At 53.8% G+C, this 17,435-nt stretch overlaps 1 protein-coding gene across 1 annotated transcript in view; it reads right to left on the bottom strand.

The window, feature by feature from the left end:
- Nucleotides 1-4,382: 4,382 nt before the first annotated feature.
- The window catches only part of RIN3 (Ras and Rab interactor 3), a 136,632-nt gene continuing 123,579 nt past the window's right edge, over nucleotides 4,383-17,435 (bottom strand). Inside the window, exons 8-10 of the mRNA XM_055556743.1 lie at nucleotides 15,379-15,510; nucleotides 8,442-8,605; nucleotides 4,383-5,548 (exon numbers count right to left, since the gene is read on the bottom strand). Coding sequence (XP_055412718.1) covers nucleotides 5,228-5,548; nucleotides 8,442-8,605; nucleotides 15,379-15,510 — 617 coding nt within the window. The 3' untranslated portion in view covers nucleotides 4,383-5,227. The remainder of the gene's footprint in view (nucleotides 5,549-8,441; nucleotides 8,606-15,378; nucleotides 15,511-17,435) is intronic.

Here is a 17,435-nt window from a genome sequence, read left to right as displayed (position 1 = left end):
AGAAACGTACGGCTTAGGAATAAGGCTGTGAGCAGACCTGTCCCGCTTTGGCCCTGTCAGAGGAGACACGTTCTTTCAAAGTGAGAGACGCTAGTTTATGATATTGATCAGGAAAAAAAAAATTAAGCAATGGTATCCTCCAAGGCTAGTCAAATACTCTTTTTTAAAAAATATTATTTTGTTGTTGTTGTTGCACTGTGTTCAGTTCCAGCCGCATCGTTAATCTTTCCTGTGCCACGTGAGATCCTTACTTGCAGCATGTGCGATCTAGTCCCCTGACCAGGGCTCAAACCCAGGCCCCCTGCATTGGGAGCTCAGAGGCTTAGCCACTGGACCACCAGGGAAGTCCCTAGTCAAACATTCCTAAGAAGATAGTCTGGAATAGAAGCTGTCAATGAGTCTTCACCAGACATGCAAGGGCACCGTGGAGAGTTCCAGCAATCTTCAGAGGTTCTTCGATTCCCTTCTGCTCTAGGCCAACTCTGCATTCTTCAAGACCCACCTCAGGCATGCTCATTGGCAGGAAGCCATCTGCTTCCTCCAGGTGGGTGACATGCCCTCTACTCCCTCAGGCACATCCCGTGCTGCCTGCTCTCATTAAACCAAAATTACGCAGAGCTGCCCCCAGGAGTGCATTCACCTGGACTCCCTGTAGACCAGCGGTCCCCAACCTTTTTGGCACCAGGAACCAGTTTAATGGGAGACAGTTTTTCCATGGAGCGGGGATAGGGAGGATGGTTGGGATGGTTTGGGGATGACTCAAGGGCACTACATTTATTGCATGCTTTGTTTCTAATCTAACGCCACCACTGATCTGACAGCAGGTACTGGTCCACGGCCCGGAGGTTGAGGACCCCTGCTATAGACCATATGACGATGTGGAAAAGGTGTCCCTTTCTCCAGGTGGACACGGTCCTGTGCTAGGTGACAAGTGGAGCCCAGCCTGGGTTTCAGCTCCCCAGTCCCCTCAGCCATGGAACCTTGGCTATGAACAACTTCCCTGCCTTTATGTCTAACTCTGAATTTATTTCCCTCTACCAAAAGATCTGAGGCTTTGCCTGCCTGCTCCCACCCGAGAGCTAGTGTGATCCCTGAGACAAGCCTGGGAGATGGGGGAAGAATCATTCTTATTTTAAGAATAGGGATACTGAGGCCCAAAGATGTGAAGCATCTCGCTGAGGGCTCAGAGCTGGCCTGGGACCCAGGTCTCCTGACAACCAATTGAGGTTCCTCCCGCCTTCCAGCTGAACTTTCTGACTTTGAAGCCAGATTTGAGTTCCCTTTTGGCCTAGGGTTGTGTCAGCTGCAAAGAGATGTTTCCTGGAAGGGCATTCCTAGGAAACCTCTGTCTTCCAGCAAATAGCGTGACAACTGGGGATGAGGCAACCCATGGCCACTGTGAGTCAGAGCTTTCCTCCCCAGAGCCAGGCTCCATATGACCTTCCTGTGAAGGGAGGGCCTGGTTCCTGCCCAGCTGCTCCCCGCTTTCCAGGCCAGATGACTCTGCAGAGCAGGAGGTGGCCAGTTCTTGGATTCAGGCCAGCTGAGTGCTCGCAGAGTGCTCACAGAATGCCCACATCTGCAAACTGGCGAAATGGTCTGTGGGGGGAGGGGAGGGGGGCACATCTCCTCTGCACCCACAAGACCCTCCCCGCCTCTCTCTGTCCTTCCCCCACTCAGGGCCCCCGCTTCTCTCTGCCCACTTCCTCTGCAGGCTGGTCCCTTGTTCCCCAGCAGAAACCTGCTCCTAACTAGGGAGAACACAGTACAACACGTTAAGGTCTTTTGAGGCCATGATGGGCCAGGTGTCTGCAGGGCGGGTTTGGGACTGCTCATGATGGGCAGGGCTTTGCACCCAGCTGTCACTGCTAGGACCTGGGGACGGAGGAGCTGTAGGGCCTGGCCATGTCCTGGTCTCCGCAGATGTTCTCATAGCTTATCTCAGCACCACTGGCCCAGAGGAGAGGTCAGTAAAAGCAGAGGGAGGGAGCCAGCCGGCCAAGAGTGCAGGGCACGAACGCCAGGGATGAGACAACGCCCAGCCCCTGCTCTACGCCACAGCCTGTGACCCAACACCCTCGGACACACTGATTCCTTGCTCGGGGCCCATAGAGGAGCCAGGTCACTTCACTTGCATATTGGACCTCCGGGTCAAGTCAGCCCTGTGATGCTCACCATGGCCTCAGGCAAGCTCAGGAGTGGATCTGGCAGGTGAGGCTCATCTGACTTTGGTTTTCTACAAACAGGTCACTTGGGGTGCTGTGTGGGGTAAAGAGAGCCCTGAATTTGAGGATAGGTTCAAACCTCACTCTGGCCTCTAACCAGCTGAGTGACCTTGGGCAAGTCACCCTGTTGTTATGGGCTAAACTGTGTCCCCTCCAAGTTCTTGTGTTGAAGCCCTAAGCCACATCTCAGAATGTGCCCGCATTTGGGAGACAGGGCCTTAAAGGGTTACTAAAGGTAATGTGAGGTCACACAGCTGCACCCTGCTCCAATAGGACCTGTGTTCTTTTAAGAAGAGATTAGGGGTGCTCAGGCCCAGAAAGAAGGCTGTGTGGGCAGGCAGCTGTCTGCAAGCCAAGGAGAAACCAGCCCTGATTCGGGACTTCAGGCTCCAGAATGGTGAGAAAATAAATGTCTGCTGTTTAAGCTGGCCCATCAGTGGTATTTTTGTTAAGGTCACCGGAGCAGACTAATTCTCCCCGTTTCTTTGAGCCTTCACCTCCTCATCCATAAATACCTCCCACAAGAGGAGTCACTGACCAGTTCCAGGCACTCCTGAGGGCTCAGCACTTGCACGGCCCTGTTTCTTGATCCTGGATCAGGCCCACACACCCCACTGCGGACAGAGGCCTCCAGACCACAGGATCCAGGTAGCCCCACCCGTCCTGCTCTCTGGCCTGTCCTGACGGGAGGGGCCCCACGCTCGAGCACACACGCTCACACACACACGTGGGGTTCTTACAGCGGTGCCCCTGGTCCAGGTCACTGACTGGCTCTGCCCGCTCCCTGGGAGCTGGACAGAAGACCCCCCTGCCCCCTGCCAGGGCTGGACTGATGCCCAATCCACCCTCTGTATTCCAACCCCACCCCAAGTTTGGGCCCCACTGGCAGGAGGGTGCTTGGGTAAATGGACCTCCCTCTGACCCATCCCCACCAGTCTCAGGCCTAGTGAGAGGCAGTGGGCACCCTGCCTTACAGCTGGGGATCGAGGCAGCACAGCCAGCTCAGCTTCGGGCTGTAGGGAGCATCGGAAGATCAGGAAGGGGACAATGTCTGCGCCAGGGGGTGGGCAGGGGTGTGGCAGAGAAAAGGGCAACCTGGGATCATGGCTGGCTAACCTCAGCTTCTGGGTATTTGCCTGTTTCCTCATGTCTGTTATAAAGATCCCCGGCCTGGAAAGTCCAGGGCTGGCTGGCTGCATCCTGGAGCCATCCCTGCATCTGCCACAGGGCTGGCCTGGAGCCACAGTCAGACAGATGTTTGTTGATCAGCTGAATGAGCTGGCTGCTTCCCAGCAATATAATTCAGGGAAGTCCAGATGCCCTGCCTGTGGGCACAGCTCACTGCCATGAATGCTGGGGCTGCATGTGCACTTTGATTTGTTCTCTACTGTCTCCCAGGGCCTAGAAGAGTGCTGGCATTGAATAGGCACTCAGCAAACACATCTTTTTACTCAATGCTGAGGACACAGACTGGAAGGGTCCAAATCTGGTGGAGAAAGCAGAAGTATCAACAGACAGATGCAATTGGATGAGCTCCCTCTTGTGACAGAGATGAGCCCACAGGGCTGGAGGACATGGACAAGGACTATCTGGCCAGCAGCCTAGGAAATTAGAGAAGGCTTTCTGGAGATGGGCTTTGAGAGATAAATAGGAGTTTGACCAGGCAAAGATTGTACAGAATGGTATTGCTGCGATAGGCAGCAGAGGCAGGAATGATGGGACGTGTGGGTTCTAGGAAGAGAGGAAATGACCAGGCTGAGGGGCAGACAGGGCCCAGGGCCCTGAGAGTATGCTATGCGTGTGTGCCAAGTCGCTTCAGTCGTGTCTGACGCTTTGTGACCCTATGGACTGTAGCCCACCAGGCTCCTCTGTCCATGGGGATTCTCCAGGCAAGAACACTGGAGTGGGTTGCCATGCCCTCCTCCAGGGCATCTTCCCAACCCACGGATTGAACTCGTGTTTGTCTCCTGCACTGGCCGGCAGACTTTTTGCCACTAGTGCCACCTGAGAAACCTATAGCTTCTGTCAAAAAAAATAGGGTGCTCAGTGGAAAGGAGGTGCTTTTCTGAACCCCACCTTGGAGGGGGATTAGGCTGTTGGGGGGGGTGCCCTGGCTGCCTGAGCAGAGCTCTAGCCCTTTGAGAAAAGAAGATGCCATTTTCAAAAGGGCTTTTATTAAAACACTCCCCACACAGTGTCTCTTGCCATGAATGCCACAGTCCTGGGGTGCCCACAAAGGAGAGGGCCCTGAACAATGTCCCCTGTGGCCAAGGCTGGGCTCGTTCACGTAGCTGTGAAGCTGGCCTCGCTCGGAGGTCCCAGTGTACACCCGGCTGCTTCCGGAGGGGCTGGGGAGCTACCGGCAGCAGGGAGAGTGCTGATGGCTGAAGGCTGGCTCTGAGGCAGGGGTGAAGGGCCTGTCTCCTCACGCACCCTGAGATGCTCCTGAGATGCTGGGCGGGTCCAAAACATTTCAGCTCCATGGGGGCGGGGCAGCTGTGGCCAGGCCACTCCTCCTGAGGACGGTCCTGGGGAAAACTGAGCCCTCCCGGGGAAAGGCTGGGGATCAGGCTGGGGATCCGGGTGGGCATGGGGGTGGGGGGCGGGGCAGACGGACTGGCCTGAGGGGCTGTGTGTGAACAGGGGCCGAGCTTGGGCTCTGTGTGCTGCAGGGGGCTGGAGGGTCCTTTCTCTCTCTGAGTTTCCATTTCCCTTTCTGCCTAATGAAGGACGTGGCCTCTCCTGGCTCCCGCCCTTCTACTGGGAGCACGCCGGGGCCATGCCACGGTGGCCGAGGCGTGCTCAGTAGGCTGCAAGCACGGGGCAACCTGTGGGCATCCCTATTGGGAGTGTGTGTTTGAGTGCGCACGCGCATGTGTCTGTGCGTGTGCATGTGTGAGTGGGTGCGTCTGAGTGTGAGTGTGGGGGTCGAGGGTGCGGGCCGGTCTGCCAGCGTCCCCGCCTGGGTGGACACTGCCGTCGGAGGGGCCGTGGCTCCAGGCTCACAGGAAGTTGGGCTCCCGCACCACGAGGCAGGGCGGGCCTCCGCTGCCCCCGCCGCCGTCCAGGGGCCGGTACACGAAGTGGAAGTCGCGCTTGGGCTCGCTCCGCAGCAGGTAGCCCTTGATGCGGTGTGGCAGCGCCTCGTCGGCCAGCTGGAAGGTGCGGCCGTCCACCAGCACGAAGAGCCGGTAGTCCTGGGGCTGCACCACCTCGAACTTCTCCGCGCATTGGGCACACAGCGCCTCGGCCAGCGTGTCCGCCCGCGACGCCAGCGTCCGCGACTGCTGCTCCGGCTCCAGATACGACACGCAGATGAAGTCCTGCAAGGCGAGACGGAGGGGGTCATGGTTACCGGCGGGGCCAAGCCCACGTCCTGTCTCACCCCTGCCCCGATGCTGGGAGCCTGGACAGGAGAAGCTGCGTGGCCTTGTCCTCTTTGGGCCCCCCGATTCCTCTCCATAGACAGCGGATGGATGGCAGGAGGGGTCGTGAGGCTGGCCGTCGGGGCACCTGCGGCTGACCCTGCTGCGTGACCTCAGGCAAAGACCCTCCCTCTCTGAGCCTCAGCTCTCACTAGGTCAGTCGCTTGGTCTGGACACAAGGAGTGGGCGCGCCCCCTGGTGGCAAGCCCACGGCTTGCTGTCATTGAAAAATCTATTTTTCACTTTCTCTTCTTCCAGGAGTCCCCCTGCATTCCAGGCACTCTGCTGGGCACACGGGGCAGCATAAATAAAATCAAAGATTCAGACCCACCCCAGCATTCCATGGCTCAGCTGGAGCAGCTAAGGCAGGCTGAACAGTTCAGGCCCTAGGGCTGGAGGGGCCTGGGGATGGGAGGGTGGTGTTCCCAGGAGGAGCAGGCTGGCAAGGAAGGGCGGGGGAGAAGACTTGGGGGAAAGAGATGGGGAGTGTTTGCAGAAAACAGCACACTCACACCTGAGTCCACCAGAGACCATGGAAGGAGTCCCTGCCTGGCTTTGAATCTGATCCCACTCACTGTGTGACAGTCTCCATTTCCACTACTGTTAACTGGGGATAAAAGCAGTCCTTTCTCTGTGCCTGGGGGTGGAGCACAGAAAACTAGCTCAGAGCCTAGAAGATTCCCCTTTCTCCCAAGGGCCCGGAGGGTGGGCAGGAAGTGTGTGTGCGGGGCTGCCCCCTTGTGGAAGGACGGTGACAGCACAGCGGTCTCCGGATGCCGCCTAGTTCAGAATGGAGATAATGACTAGAGTAGTGCCAGGCTCTGTGTCAATAGTCCCTGGGATCACTTCTTTTTTTTCTTCCTGGGAGGGGAAAGCCCAGCCCGCTTCCCTGGGTCTCAGTGGCTGCCTGTGCTCTCCTCAGCCACCATCAGGCCTCCCCCAGAGTCCTTGACATCCAATGACTCTCAGGCTCTGGGCTTTCTCTCCTGAGGGTAGGGATTTACCGTGTGCGGTGCAGAGGAGACACTGGGAAGAGGGCGGACAGCGGTGCCCTCCTCAGACCCCAGAAACAGTGCTGATAAGTCTCATCCCAAGCCTCTTCCTGAGCTTTGCCTCCTTAGTGGGACGCACTGATGCTCAGCATTGGGAATCCACGAGGTAGAAGCAAGAAGGAAGGAGTGCGAGGGTCACCCTTGGACCAAGAGCGCTCACATTCCAGGAGTTGGTAGAGGGGCAGGAGGGAATGCTGGTGTGCTGCAGCCGCACTCGCCAATCTATGCTGGCTCATACCAGCTCGAGAAAGCCAGCTGTGTACATCTCTTCCCAACTCCAAGTTCCACGCTGCCAAGTCAGTAGCTTGGAATCAGCCACAGTGGCCGTATTTATAGTAATACCATGGAAATTGGCAGAAGCAAAGATCAGAGCCTTTTTTTTTCTTTCTCCCCAGAGAACCAGTTACTAAACATTATCAAGACACCATTGATTAGAGGAGGAGGGACATCAGCTTGGCTGATGTTAGAACATGTACTGGGGAGGCAGAGCTCAAATGGGCCAGAACCTCCCTGGGCTGACAGGAAAACTGCGTCCCAGAGAGAGTTAGACACGGCTTGGGGTCACACAGCAAGCTAGTACAGAGCTGGATCCATACTGTGAGCCTCTTGCCTCCCAGGCCTGGGCTCTCCCAGTTATAGAAAGGGCATGTGGAAAGCAGCCACGCATGGGATTCAGGTCCAGTGTGCCCTGGATGCCAGGGAAGTGAGTCTGGAGACCTATTCACAGCTCTGGACTGCAGCTTGATTCACTGTCCCAACTCCTGCCATTGTGCATACTCCCCAGTCCCACTCTGTCCCAGGCCCTGAGACATGTGAGCAATAGGGCCTGTTCTCTCAGGGTTACAGCTTTATACACAGATGGTTACAGTACAGGGTATATGTGCTGCAATAGAAGCAGCAGCAGCAGGAAGCACTTCTAACCTATGCCATAGGGAATGGGGGGGTGGGGACAGGCGGGGGGTGTCAGGGAAGGCTTTTCAGAGGAGGGGCTGTTGGAGAAACTGAGGCTGGGCAGCGGCTGCTGGTGAGGAAGGGGAGATGGACGAGCATGGGCTGAGAGGCTAAGCCCTAGGGAGTCGAGCTCAGCGTGTTCATAGCTGTTCTGATGCATGAGTTTGAGTAGGCTCCAGGAGTTGGTGATGGACAGGGAAGCCTGCGTGCTGCAGTCCATGGGGTCACAAAGAGTCAGGCACGACGGATCGACTGAACTAAAATGAACTGATCTGATGCAGCCTCGGAGGTGTGGGATAACGGGATGGGTGGGGCAGGAATCTGTTCACCAGTGACTTTTGAACACTGAGTCTGTACAGACAGAAGTGAGGAAGGATGGGTGGGTGGGTTGGAGGTGGGCAGGCTGTGGGCAGGGGGACCCTTGGCAGCTGCTGCATTTGTCCGGGCACCAAGTGGCAAGGCTGCAGATCAGCTCCTGGGCTTTTTAACTGGGACAAACCACTGGTCCCTTCTCCAGCCCTAATAGCCTGCTCGGACATCACAGATGCTGAGGAATGCTGGGTGAAGGTCTCCTTCCTAGCTCTATCTTGTGTGCCCAACTGAAACGCTGATGCTCGCTGGTACCTTTCTCTTCTGCAGCCCTCAACTTCTCATCCCCAGCCCCTAACCCAGCATACAATGGCAGGCTGGGGGGCTCAGTGCCATTGCTCCTGAACTGGCAGGCAGTAGGGATGGTCTGGGAGCAAGGTTCCATGGTCCCCTCCCACCCTCTCGGTCCCAGGCCGCACCTGCACGGAGGAGCGGGAGGCCCGAGCCTTGTTGAGCGTGCGCCGGCGCTCCCAGCGGTGGATCGAGTCCTGCACTTCCACGCTCAGCTGCCGGGTCACTGTGATCTTGTCGTAGTTCTTGATGTGCTCCAGGGCCCCGTAGGTGGTGGTCAGATAGTAGGAACCTGCAGGAGGCACGGGTGTGGAGGCGGAGCCTGAACCACCGCCTCCACCCACTCGCAACCGCAACCGGAGGGAGCTGGTCCCGGCTTGGTCCGCCCCGCCCACCTCTGTAAGCCCCACCCACCGCCGCCGGCCCGAGGCGCGTGCGGCCAGGTGGTTTGGTCACTTGCTGAGATTCAGACCCGCGCCCACCGCAGAATCAAGATTCCTCGAGTCCAGCCCTGAGCTGTACGGCTCGGCTCAAAGCTTGTCATTGGCTCCCCTTTAGGACGCAACTCTTGCTTATTTTACTCTTGCCTGGAAAATCCCGTGGACGGAGAAGCCTGGTGGGCTGCAATCCATGGGGTCGCTAAGAGTCGGACACAACTGAGCGACTTCACTTTCACTTTTCACTTTCATGCATTGGAGAGGAAATGGCAACCCACTCCAGTGTTCTTGCCTGGAGAATCCAATGGACGGAGGAGCCTGGTGGGCTGCCGTCTATGGGGTCACACAGAGTCGGACACGACTGAAGTGACTTAGCAGCAGTCCTTGCTTATTTTTAAACTGATGCTTTAAAGTGAGTTTTTAGTTTTAAAATGTAAAGATACTCAAGAAACTAACAGCCATGGATGTCTTTAGGGTGGGGAAAGCAGTGCCTTGGAGACATGGGTGGGCAGGAGACCTCTCTCTGTAGGTGTCATATACATTTTATTTAAAAAAAAAAACTTAAAATATATGTGGAGAAAATGTTAATTATGTTTATATGATGACACACAATTTTTAATAATTTAAAGAAAGTTAAAAATTTGCATCCTTCATTTCTCCGTTTCTTTTTATCTTAATTCATACATATTCCTAATATCTAATGTTTCCTAAGGTAATTTAATTTTTGAAATATGTCGTGCATGTGTGCTAAGCTGCTTCAGTCGTGTCCGACTCTGTAACCTTATAGGGACTGTAGGCTGCCAGGTTCCTCTGTCCGTAGAATTCTCCAGGCAAGAATAATGGAGTAGGTGGCTATTCCCTCGTCCAGGGAATCCGCCAGACCCAAGGACTGAACCTGCGTCTCTCATGTCTCCTGCATATTGGCAGGCAGTTTCTTTACCAGTAGTGCCACCTTCAGACTGAAAAATTTACATGAAGTTTTATGATTAAAGATAATCATTTGCACATATACTTATAAATTTACTTTCTGTGGCTTGTTGGAGGCTTTGGTTAAAATGCATGAGGAGCACTGGCCTTGTAGCGCCCCTCACTCTAGAGGGGGTGGGGTGACTTGGCCAAGGTCTTGCTGAGCTTCCTGGCTTCCCTCTCACTCATCAGGTCTGTCCTTAGTGCTCTGGGTACCAGGGCGATGATTTATTTATTTTTAGTTACAATTTTTTTTCATTAATTTTTCAATTGGAGTATGATTGCTTTACAATGTTATGTTAAATTTCTGCTATACAACAAAGTGTTTCAACTATATGTATACATATATCCCCTCCCTCTTGAGCCTCTCTTCCACCCCTACCTAATCCTACCCCTCTAGGTCATCACAGAGCAAAGCAGCGATTTTTGACATGAGGGTCATCTGCCAGTGAGCCACCCAAATCTCATCTTCTTTTTCTTCCTAATTAATTGCTGGCTCAGAGGGTAAATCGTCTACCTGCAATGCAGGAGACCCAGGTTCGGTCCCTGGGTTGGGAAGATCCCTTGGAGAAAGAAATGGCAACCCATTCCAATACTCTTGCCTGGAAAATCCCATGGACAGAGGAGCCTAGTGGGCTACAGTCCACGGGGTCACAAAGAGTCGGACATGACTGAGCGACATCACTTTCACTTTCTTTCTACTTGTTTGGAGTAAGTAACACAATTAAAATGCTCACTTCCCAGAATCTCTTTCAGTTTGAGGTACAGGACAGGAGACCCCATTCTGGCTGCTACACAGATATAAGTGGAAGTTCCTGGGTGGGGCTTCCAGGAAAGCCTTTAGTAAGGGACAGACTTAGTTGATACATCTTGTCAGGTTTTGGTTTGTCTCCTCCCTTCCTCCTGTCTGGAACACAGAGGTGAGCCCGGAGGCACAGGAGCTGTTTTGTGATCAGAGGTGATAGTCACAAAGACAAAGGTTCACATCCTAAAGAACAATGGAAAGAGCTGGGTCTACAATTTCTTGATGGCAGGGATAAAAACTGCCATCATTATCAGGTGCTTACCCCAGGACTTCTTTTTCTCATTCAGATCATTTATTAAGAGCGGTGTTAGTGAAATTTGGGCTGTCTCATCTGTGTGATATTGCAACATGAAAAGTCACATACATTCTAAGGAGACCCCACAGAATTGAGAAACCTTCAACAGTACAGTCACAGATTACAAAATTAAAATACAAATAATCCCCCCAATTTGGCAGGAAACACCTACAATATGAGGAGACCCAGAATGAAAGGGGTCTTGCTTTTCAATAAGGCAGTTACAAAATGGAAACAAAACCAAACAAAACCAACCCCAGGACTTCTTGATGCAAGAGACAAATCAGTCCCTTACTCTGATTTAAACCATTATTAGGTCGTAGTGAGTTATTTGTAGCCCAAAGCATTCCTAACTGCTACACTGGATGAAGCTGCCTACATATTGCTACAAATTCCACAGCCAATATGTGAAAAGTTCATAGCCTGCCTGGGGTGAGTAGGGGGTGAGATAAAGGGGTTTGTGGCCACAGGATCACTCGCCCTTTCATGGCAGTGCAGGAAGGAGACAGTTTTTGAAATAGGTATGCCAAGGCCAGGGCTTCCATGGTGGCTCAGCAGTAAAGCATCCGCCTGCCAATGCAGGAGATGTGGGTTCGATCCCTGGGTGGGGAAGAGTCTCTGGAGAAAGAAATGGCAACCCACTCTAGTATTCCTGCCTGGGAAATCCCATGGGCAGAGGAGCCTGGAGGGCTACAGTCCATGGGGTCACAAAGAGTAGGACACAACTTAGCAACTCAACAACAACAAAAACAATATCAAGGCCAACACGGAACTTGGCTTAGCGTCCCTTATCAGAGAAGGGCCAGTAGACCTCCCATGGGCCTCCTATTCCAGCCCAGTTCAAAGCCTGTGTGTTCCAGGAAGACTTGCCTGTGGCCTCCAGCCCTTGCTGGCCGAGAGTCCCAGTCCTCCAGCTGGCATTCCCCATGGGCGTGTTTCCCGTGGTGATCACGTCCCCCTGGCCGGGAAGGGGGCGACTGGCTGCAGAGCACTGACTGCGAATGTTCAGATTTGGGGCCACAGAGCAGGGTCCGGGTCTCAGCCTTCAGCAGGCAGCCCTGTGTTTCAGGTGAATTAGTGTCCTCTGTGCTCCCATTTCCTCATCCACAAATCCCATCAAATGTAGTGAAAAGAGAGGAACACACGTAAAGTGCAGTGCTCAGTAACACATGGTGGTTAGGTGACCTAAGGGAGGTGCTCTGGAGGTTCCCCACCTTCTTGGGCAAAGGGATGAACTCTAGCCCTGCCAGCACACTCCTGCTTGCTCACCACCTGCTGTTCCACAGCCTCCTGGCTCTCCTAGACCACTAATCTTGGACTTGGGGTCCTCTGCAGTTCCCACCATGACCACTAGGTGGCAGGTGACTCTGCACGTGAGTTTTGGAGCTGGGCAGTTCTCTTTAGGGAGAGTGTGCTACTGATGGAAAAAGCTCATTGCCTCTCTTAAGATATTATTAGCTCAGCATGGCCAGCTGTCAGCCAATGTGCAGAGGGGATGTGGGTAAAGGAATCTATGAGGGTGCTTCTGGGAGAGTTTGTATTTTGAGCTGGCTCCAGCCAGGTGCCCAGCAGCTGCATGGGTCTCCCATCAGTCCTGTAATTGCCCAGAGTGATGGACGCTGCAGAGAGGGTGGGAGGGGAGAAAGGGGCCAGGGTTCCATCGGCCCAGTGTCCAAGTACTCTCTACTTCGTACAGGAAGTCCCTGATCTCTCACTCTCTAAAAGCGTGCTACAACAAAGTGGGACTCTGTTTCTGGTTTTTGCCAAATTACAGCATGTGAAACCAGTTGGAAAAACATGAAGGTTTTACAGGTTTCTGGTGAGTTCAGATCTGTCTGTTCAGCCTGTGAAACACAGGAAGGCGGAAGCCCGTTCCACCTCTCCTCCTGCCCCCACCTGCTTCTGCAGAAGGGTGGAGTGCCCAGATGGTCTGAAAACCCCAAATCTAGTCCCATGCCATCTCTTTCCCAAGCCACAGAAGTAGCTTGCCTGAGATCTTCAGCCAATCAGAGGCAGAACTGGGACCAAAATCCAGCCTCCAAACTGCTCTTTTCTATACTCTGTGTTAGTTCTCCTTGTGTGTGTGTGTGTGTGTGTGTGTGTGTGTATGCGTGTGTGTGTGTGTGTGTTTGTGTGTGTGTGTGAGCTTAGTTGCTCAGTCGTGTCCAACTCTTTGCAACCCTTTGGATTGTAGCCTGCCAGGCTCCTCTGTCCATTTGATTTTCCAGGAATTTTCCAAGAATACTAGAGTGGGTTGCCATGCCCTCCTCCAAGGGATCTTCCCAACCCAGGTCTCCTATGTCTCCTGCATTATAGGCAGATTCTTTACCCCTGAGCCATATGGAGTAATTGAAGTTCTCAAGAGTAGGGACTTCCTGGAGCCTGCCCCTAGTTCGGGCATGTCTGACTTTGCAGAGCACCAGGGGTGGGGATATGCCATCAGGGATTGAACCCGGGCCTTTGGCAGTGAGCGTGGTGTCCTAACCACTGGACCACCAGGGAATTCCCAGGCAAGTCCCTCTTTTTACTGTACTTCAGAGGCTTCGGTGATGTGCAGCACCCTTTGGGCCACCACCCGGTGAAGACAGGAGAGTAAAGCTGGGGAAACTTAGGAACCTCCCCCCACGCCCCCTGGTGCTCTGTCGCCTGCTCTGGGGCCCAGATACATCTAGATGGAAGTCACTCGACTGGCAGACTTGGGTTACCCATTCTGGAGGCCCCCAAATTGTCCTTCTGCCAGAGTCCAATGCCTGTAAGGCTGGGCTGTCCTAGATGCAGAGCCTCCCACTCTGGCTTTGGGAGTAGGAACAGAGAGAGGGGCAAGGGGGCACACATGCACCCCAGTCTACTTCCTGCCATTTCTCCTTCCAGCAAACACCCCATAGAATTCCTTAGAAATTTCCCCATGGTGCCAGAGGTGGGGCAGGGGGGCCCTGACTCTTAAGTCTGTAAAGGAGTAGTGTGCAGGGTATCCAGGCAGTGTTTTGGGTCAGAAACTGTTAAACGTTTAAGATCTTTGTGTATTTATTTGTATTTGGCTTGTCTCAAAAATACTTCATGTCGCTGAATATATAAAATAGGTAGGCAACAAGGATTTACTGTATATCACAGAGAACTTTAGTCAATATCCTGTAATAGCCTATAATGGAAAATAATCTGAAAAAATAATACATAAAACTGAACGACTTTGCTGTACACCTGAAACTAACATGACATTGTAAATCAACTATCAGATCAGATCAGATCAACTATACTGCAGTTTAAAAAAAAACAAACTTAATGAAGCCCCCAAACAGACTAGCTCTCCTGACCACAGGATTTCAGCTTTCCCACCCAAACCCCTTGTGGGTTTCAGGAAGAGGAAGAAGGTATCCTAGGAGGTTATGGCACAATTGACGTGGGAGGGTTCATGTCCATAAGTAGAGGGTAGTTGGATCAAGGATGTCTCTGGCCTGGCCCTACTGTGTGCCACCATGCCTGGCGTGGAGCCCTGCTTGGCAGCGAAGATTGAGGCTCTGGATGGAGCAGAGGTCACTGTGGCCAGGGCATGGCTGACCACTGCCGGGAAACTGGCCGGCTGGGGCTCAGACCCAGTGCAGAGCGCCACAGCCCTGCCCCATCCTTCCACTCTGCAAAGGGCTTTCCCTGACACTGTCTTTAAGACCCCCACAACAGTCCACGGGGCTGGGCCAATCCTCGGTGGCTTTACACGCTCCCCTGAGCTGCCAAGAACTCACAGGACTAGATACGTCACACTGTCACCCCAGAGACCAACACGGGCTAAAAAGGCAAACAGATGCAAAGAGGGCCAGCTTATCTCAAGAACCACAAAGCCCAAAGGGGCCACTGGGGGCCTGAGAGTCTCTCCACCCTTTGGGGGTGATGTCTCAGAGGGCGGCTTGGGGCTCCCTCGGAGCTGCTATCTGGGCTGGCTGCCCCTCAGGGATTCTTGGTGGAGGGGTGGCTGAGGCTAAGTGGGTGGAAGGAAGTGGTGGGAAGGAGGAAAGGGAAGGGAAAGTGAGGGTGGGAAGAATTACGCTCCCACCCTCATCCTCCAGGAGAGTTCATGGCCTCTTGTCACAGCATCACTTTCTTCCTGCCAGAACTGTATGAGTGGAAGCCTGTGAGTTCCCAGGGCCAGCCCTAAGAACTTGACCATCATTCCCTTATTGTTTATACTGCCAGCAATGGCTGTTCCCTGTGCGAAGATGGCTTTTTGTCCTTCTTTATCTGACTGGTCCCTGTTTATCCTTCAGTGCTCAGCTCAGACATCACCTCCTCCAGGAAGCCTTCTCTGATTGCACAGACTACGGACCGTGCTCTGGTACCCTCAGGGCCTCCCCTGATAAGCCTCGATGATGAGGTCTCTTTACTGACACAGCTCCCCTGCTAGTCTGTGACCTCCCCCGGGACTGGGAATGTGTTAGGTATCGTGTCATGCCCCAGGAATCTGGTATCCAGGAGGTTTGGGTTGAGCTGCCCAGCGAGCCCCTGGTGTGGCTGGGTCAGGGGTGGGCGAGAGGCTCCGGGAGTCCGGAGATGGGTCTGGCACAGTGACTCACCCTCCCCCAGCTGCAGGGCGGGATCCATGAGCTCCATCATGTATTCCACGTTGAGAAGCATCTCTGTGAGGTTGCTGCGGGCCAGGACGTACATGAGCACCGGCAGGAAGTCGTCTGCCCCGTAGGGCTTCCCTGGGAGAGGAAGGAGGTGGAAGGTGGTGAGTGGGAGGCTCTCTTTGGGAGCTGCTCCCTGCCCAGGGCAAGGATCAGTGGTTTGCTGGGTGGGTGGGTGATGGTCATCCCAGAAGAGGAACCTTCGTGTTTTCTCCTGACTCTCAGGACACGGGGCAAGCCTAGGATCAGCCTAGTCAGAAGGCCTGAGACACAGTCTGGGTTTCGGAAGAAGGAACTGAGAAAGGTGCCCTCCGCCGGGTGGGCAAGACCAGCCCCTTCCCCTCTGCCAGCTCTTCCCCTCTGCCATCCTCATTCAAGTTCACGTCACACTTCATGGACCCACCCAGGAGCAGCTGTCTGTCTCAGGTCTTCTGGGAAGGCTCCCTGTCTCTGTGACCACACGTCTCCCCTGCAAAAGCGAAGCCCTCCCTCTACCAGATGCCACGAGGCCTGAAGCTCCCCCTCCAATCTGCATTCTTTGGGGCTATGTGGGTCAGTCATGTCTGACTCTTTCATGGACAGTAGCCTGCCAGGCTCTTCTGTCCAAGGGATTTTCCAGGCAAGAATACTGGAATGGGTTTCCATTTCCTCCTCCAAGCAATCATCCTGATGCAGGGATCGAACCTGAGCCTCTATGGCAGTTTAGCACTGGACCTGGATCCAAGTCCCAGGGTCAGCACTCACCCGCTCGCTCACTTGTGACCCTCAAGTGAGCCCAAGCTCAACCTTGCTGTGCCTCAATTTCCTTGACTATAAAATGGGGATAACAACAGCATCCGTGCCTCATGTGGGTGGTTGTGATGTTTCAGTAATAAGACAGAATGTTATTGCTGTCGTTTAGTCACTCAGTCCTGTCCGACTCTTTGCAACCCCATGGACTGTAGCCCTCCAGGCTCCTCTGTCCAAGGGATTTTCCAGGCAAGAATACTGGAATGGGTTGCCATTTCCTTCTCCAAGGAATCATCCTGACTCAGGAATCGAACCTGAGCCTCTCTGGCAGTTCCTGCATTGGCAGGTGGATCCTTTTACTGCTTAGCCACCTCAGTGGGAAGCCCCTCTTTTGGGTTAAGCAGTACCCTTTCCTGAGGGTTTCTTCTAAAACATAAATATCTCTGAAAGGAATAATCCATCACTCCTGCTTTGTGTAGGCAGGGCCGGGGAGGGCGGCGCTTCCCTGGTGGCTCAGGTGGTAAAGAATCTGCCTGCAATGCGGAAGACCCAGGTTTGATCCCCTGGAGAAGGGAATGGCTACCCACTCCAGTATTATTGCCTGGGAAATCCCATGGACAGAAGAGTCTGGAGGGCTATCGTCCATGGGGTCGCAGAGTCGGACACAACTGAATGGTCAGGGTGTGGTGGCCTTGAAAGGTGCTTTCTCGGAGCGACTCACACACACACACACACACACTTTGTGGAAAGTGTTCCTGGGCTCAGAGCTCCTGACATGCCTTGGGGAAGGAGCGAGGTGGAGGTGGGCCTAACAGATGCCCTGAGGGCCTGTCATGGTTTTTGAGAGACTGAAATGAGAAAGAGAATACAAGAGTACTTCAGTACCCACAGGGTGCAGTGGAAAAGTGAGCTATTCTTGGCACCTCTGTTCTGCTTTCTGAGGTGGCCTCAGTTTTTCTACCCGTAAAATGAACTGGTTGGTGGAGTTGGTAACACCCAGCACTGAAAAGCAGAGTCAGACTCGGGGCAGGAATCTCACTCCTTACCAGCTGTGTGACCTTGAGCTAACTGCCCTACCCCTCTGAGCCTGCATTTCTGGCCCAATGTGAACTCACACAGCATGACATCCTATGAGGTTTTGGTGATAATTCTATGAAATGAATTACAGCAGAGTGCCCCGACACCACCTCCATGGAAATGCCCACTAAGGAAGAACACTGTTCCTCTTTTTCCAGCTCTGTGTTCGGAGGCTCTCTGATCACGTCTTTCAAGTT

The sequence above is a fragment of the Bubalus kerabau genome, chromosome 19 (genome assembly GCF_029407905.1).
Source record: "Bubalus kerabau isolate K-KA32 ecotype Philippines breed swamp buffalo chromosome 19, PCC_UOA_SB_1v2, whole genome shotgun sequence".
Taxonomy (NCBI): Eukaryota; Metazoa; Chordata; class Mammalia; order Artiodactyla; family Bovidae; genus Bubalus; species Bubalus kerabau.
The sequence above is the reverse complement of the archived record's forward strand: the minus strand, read 5'-3'. Positions and strand labels throughout refer to the sequence as shown.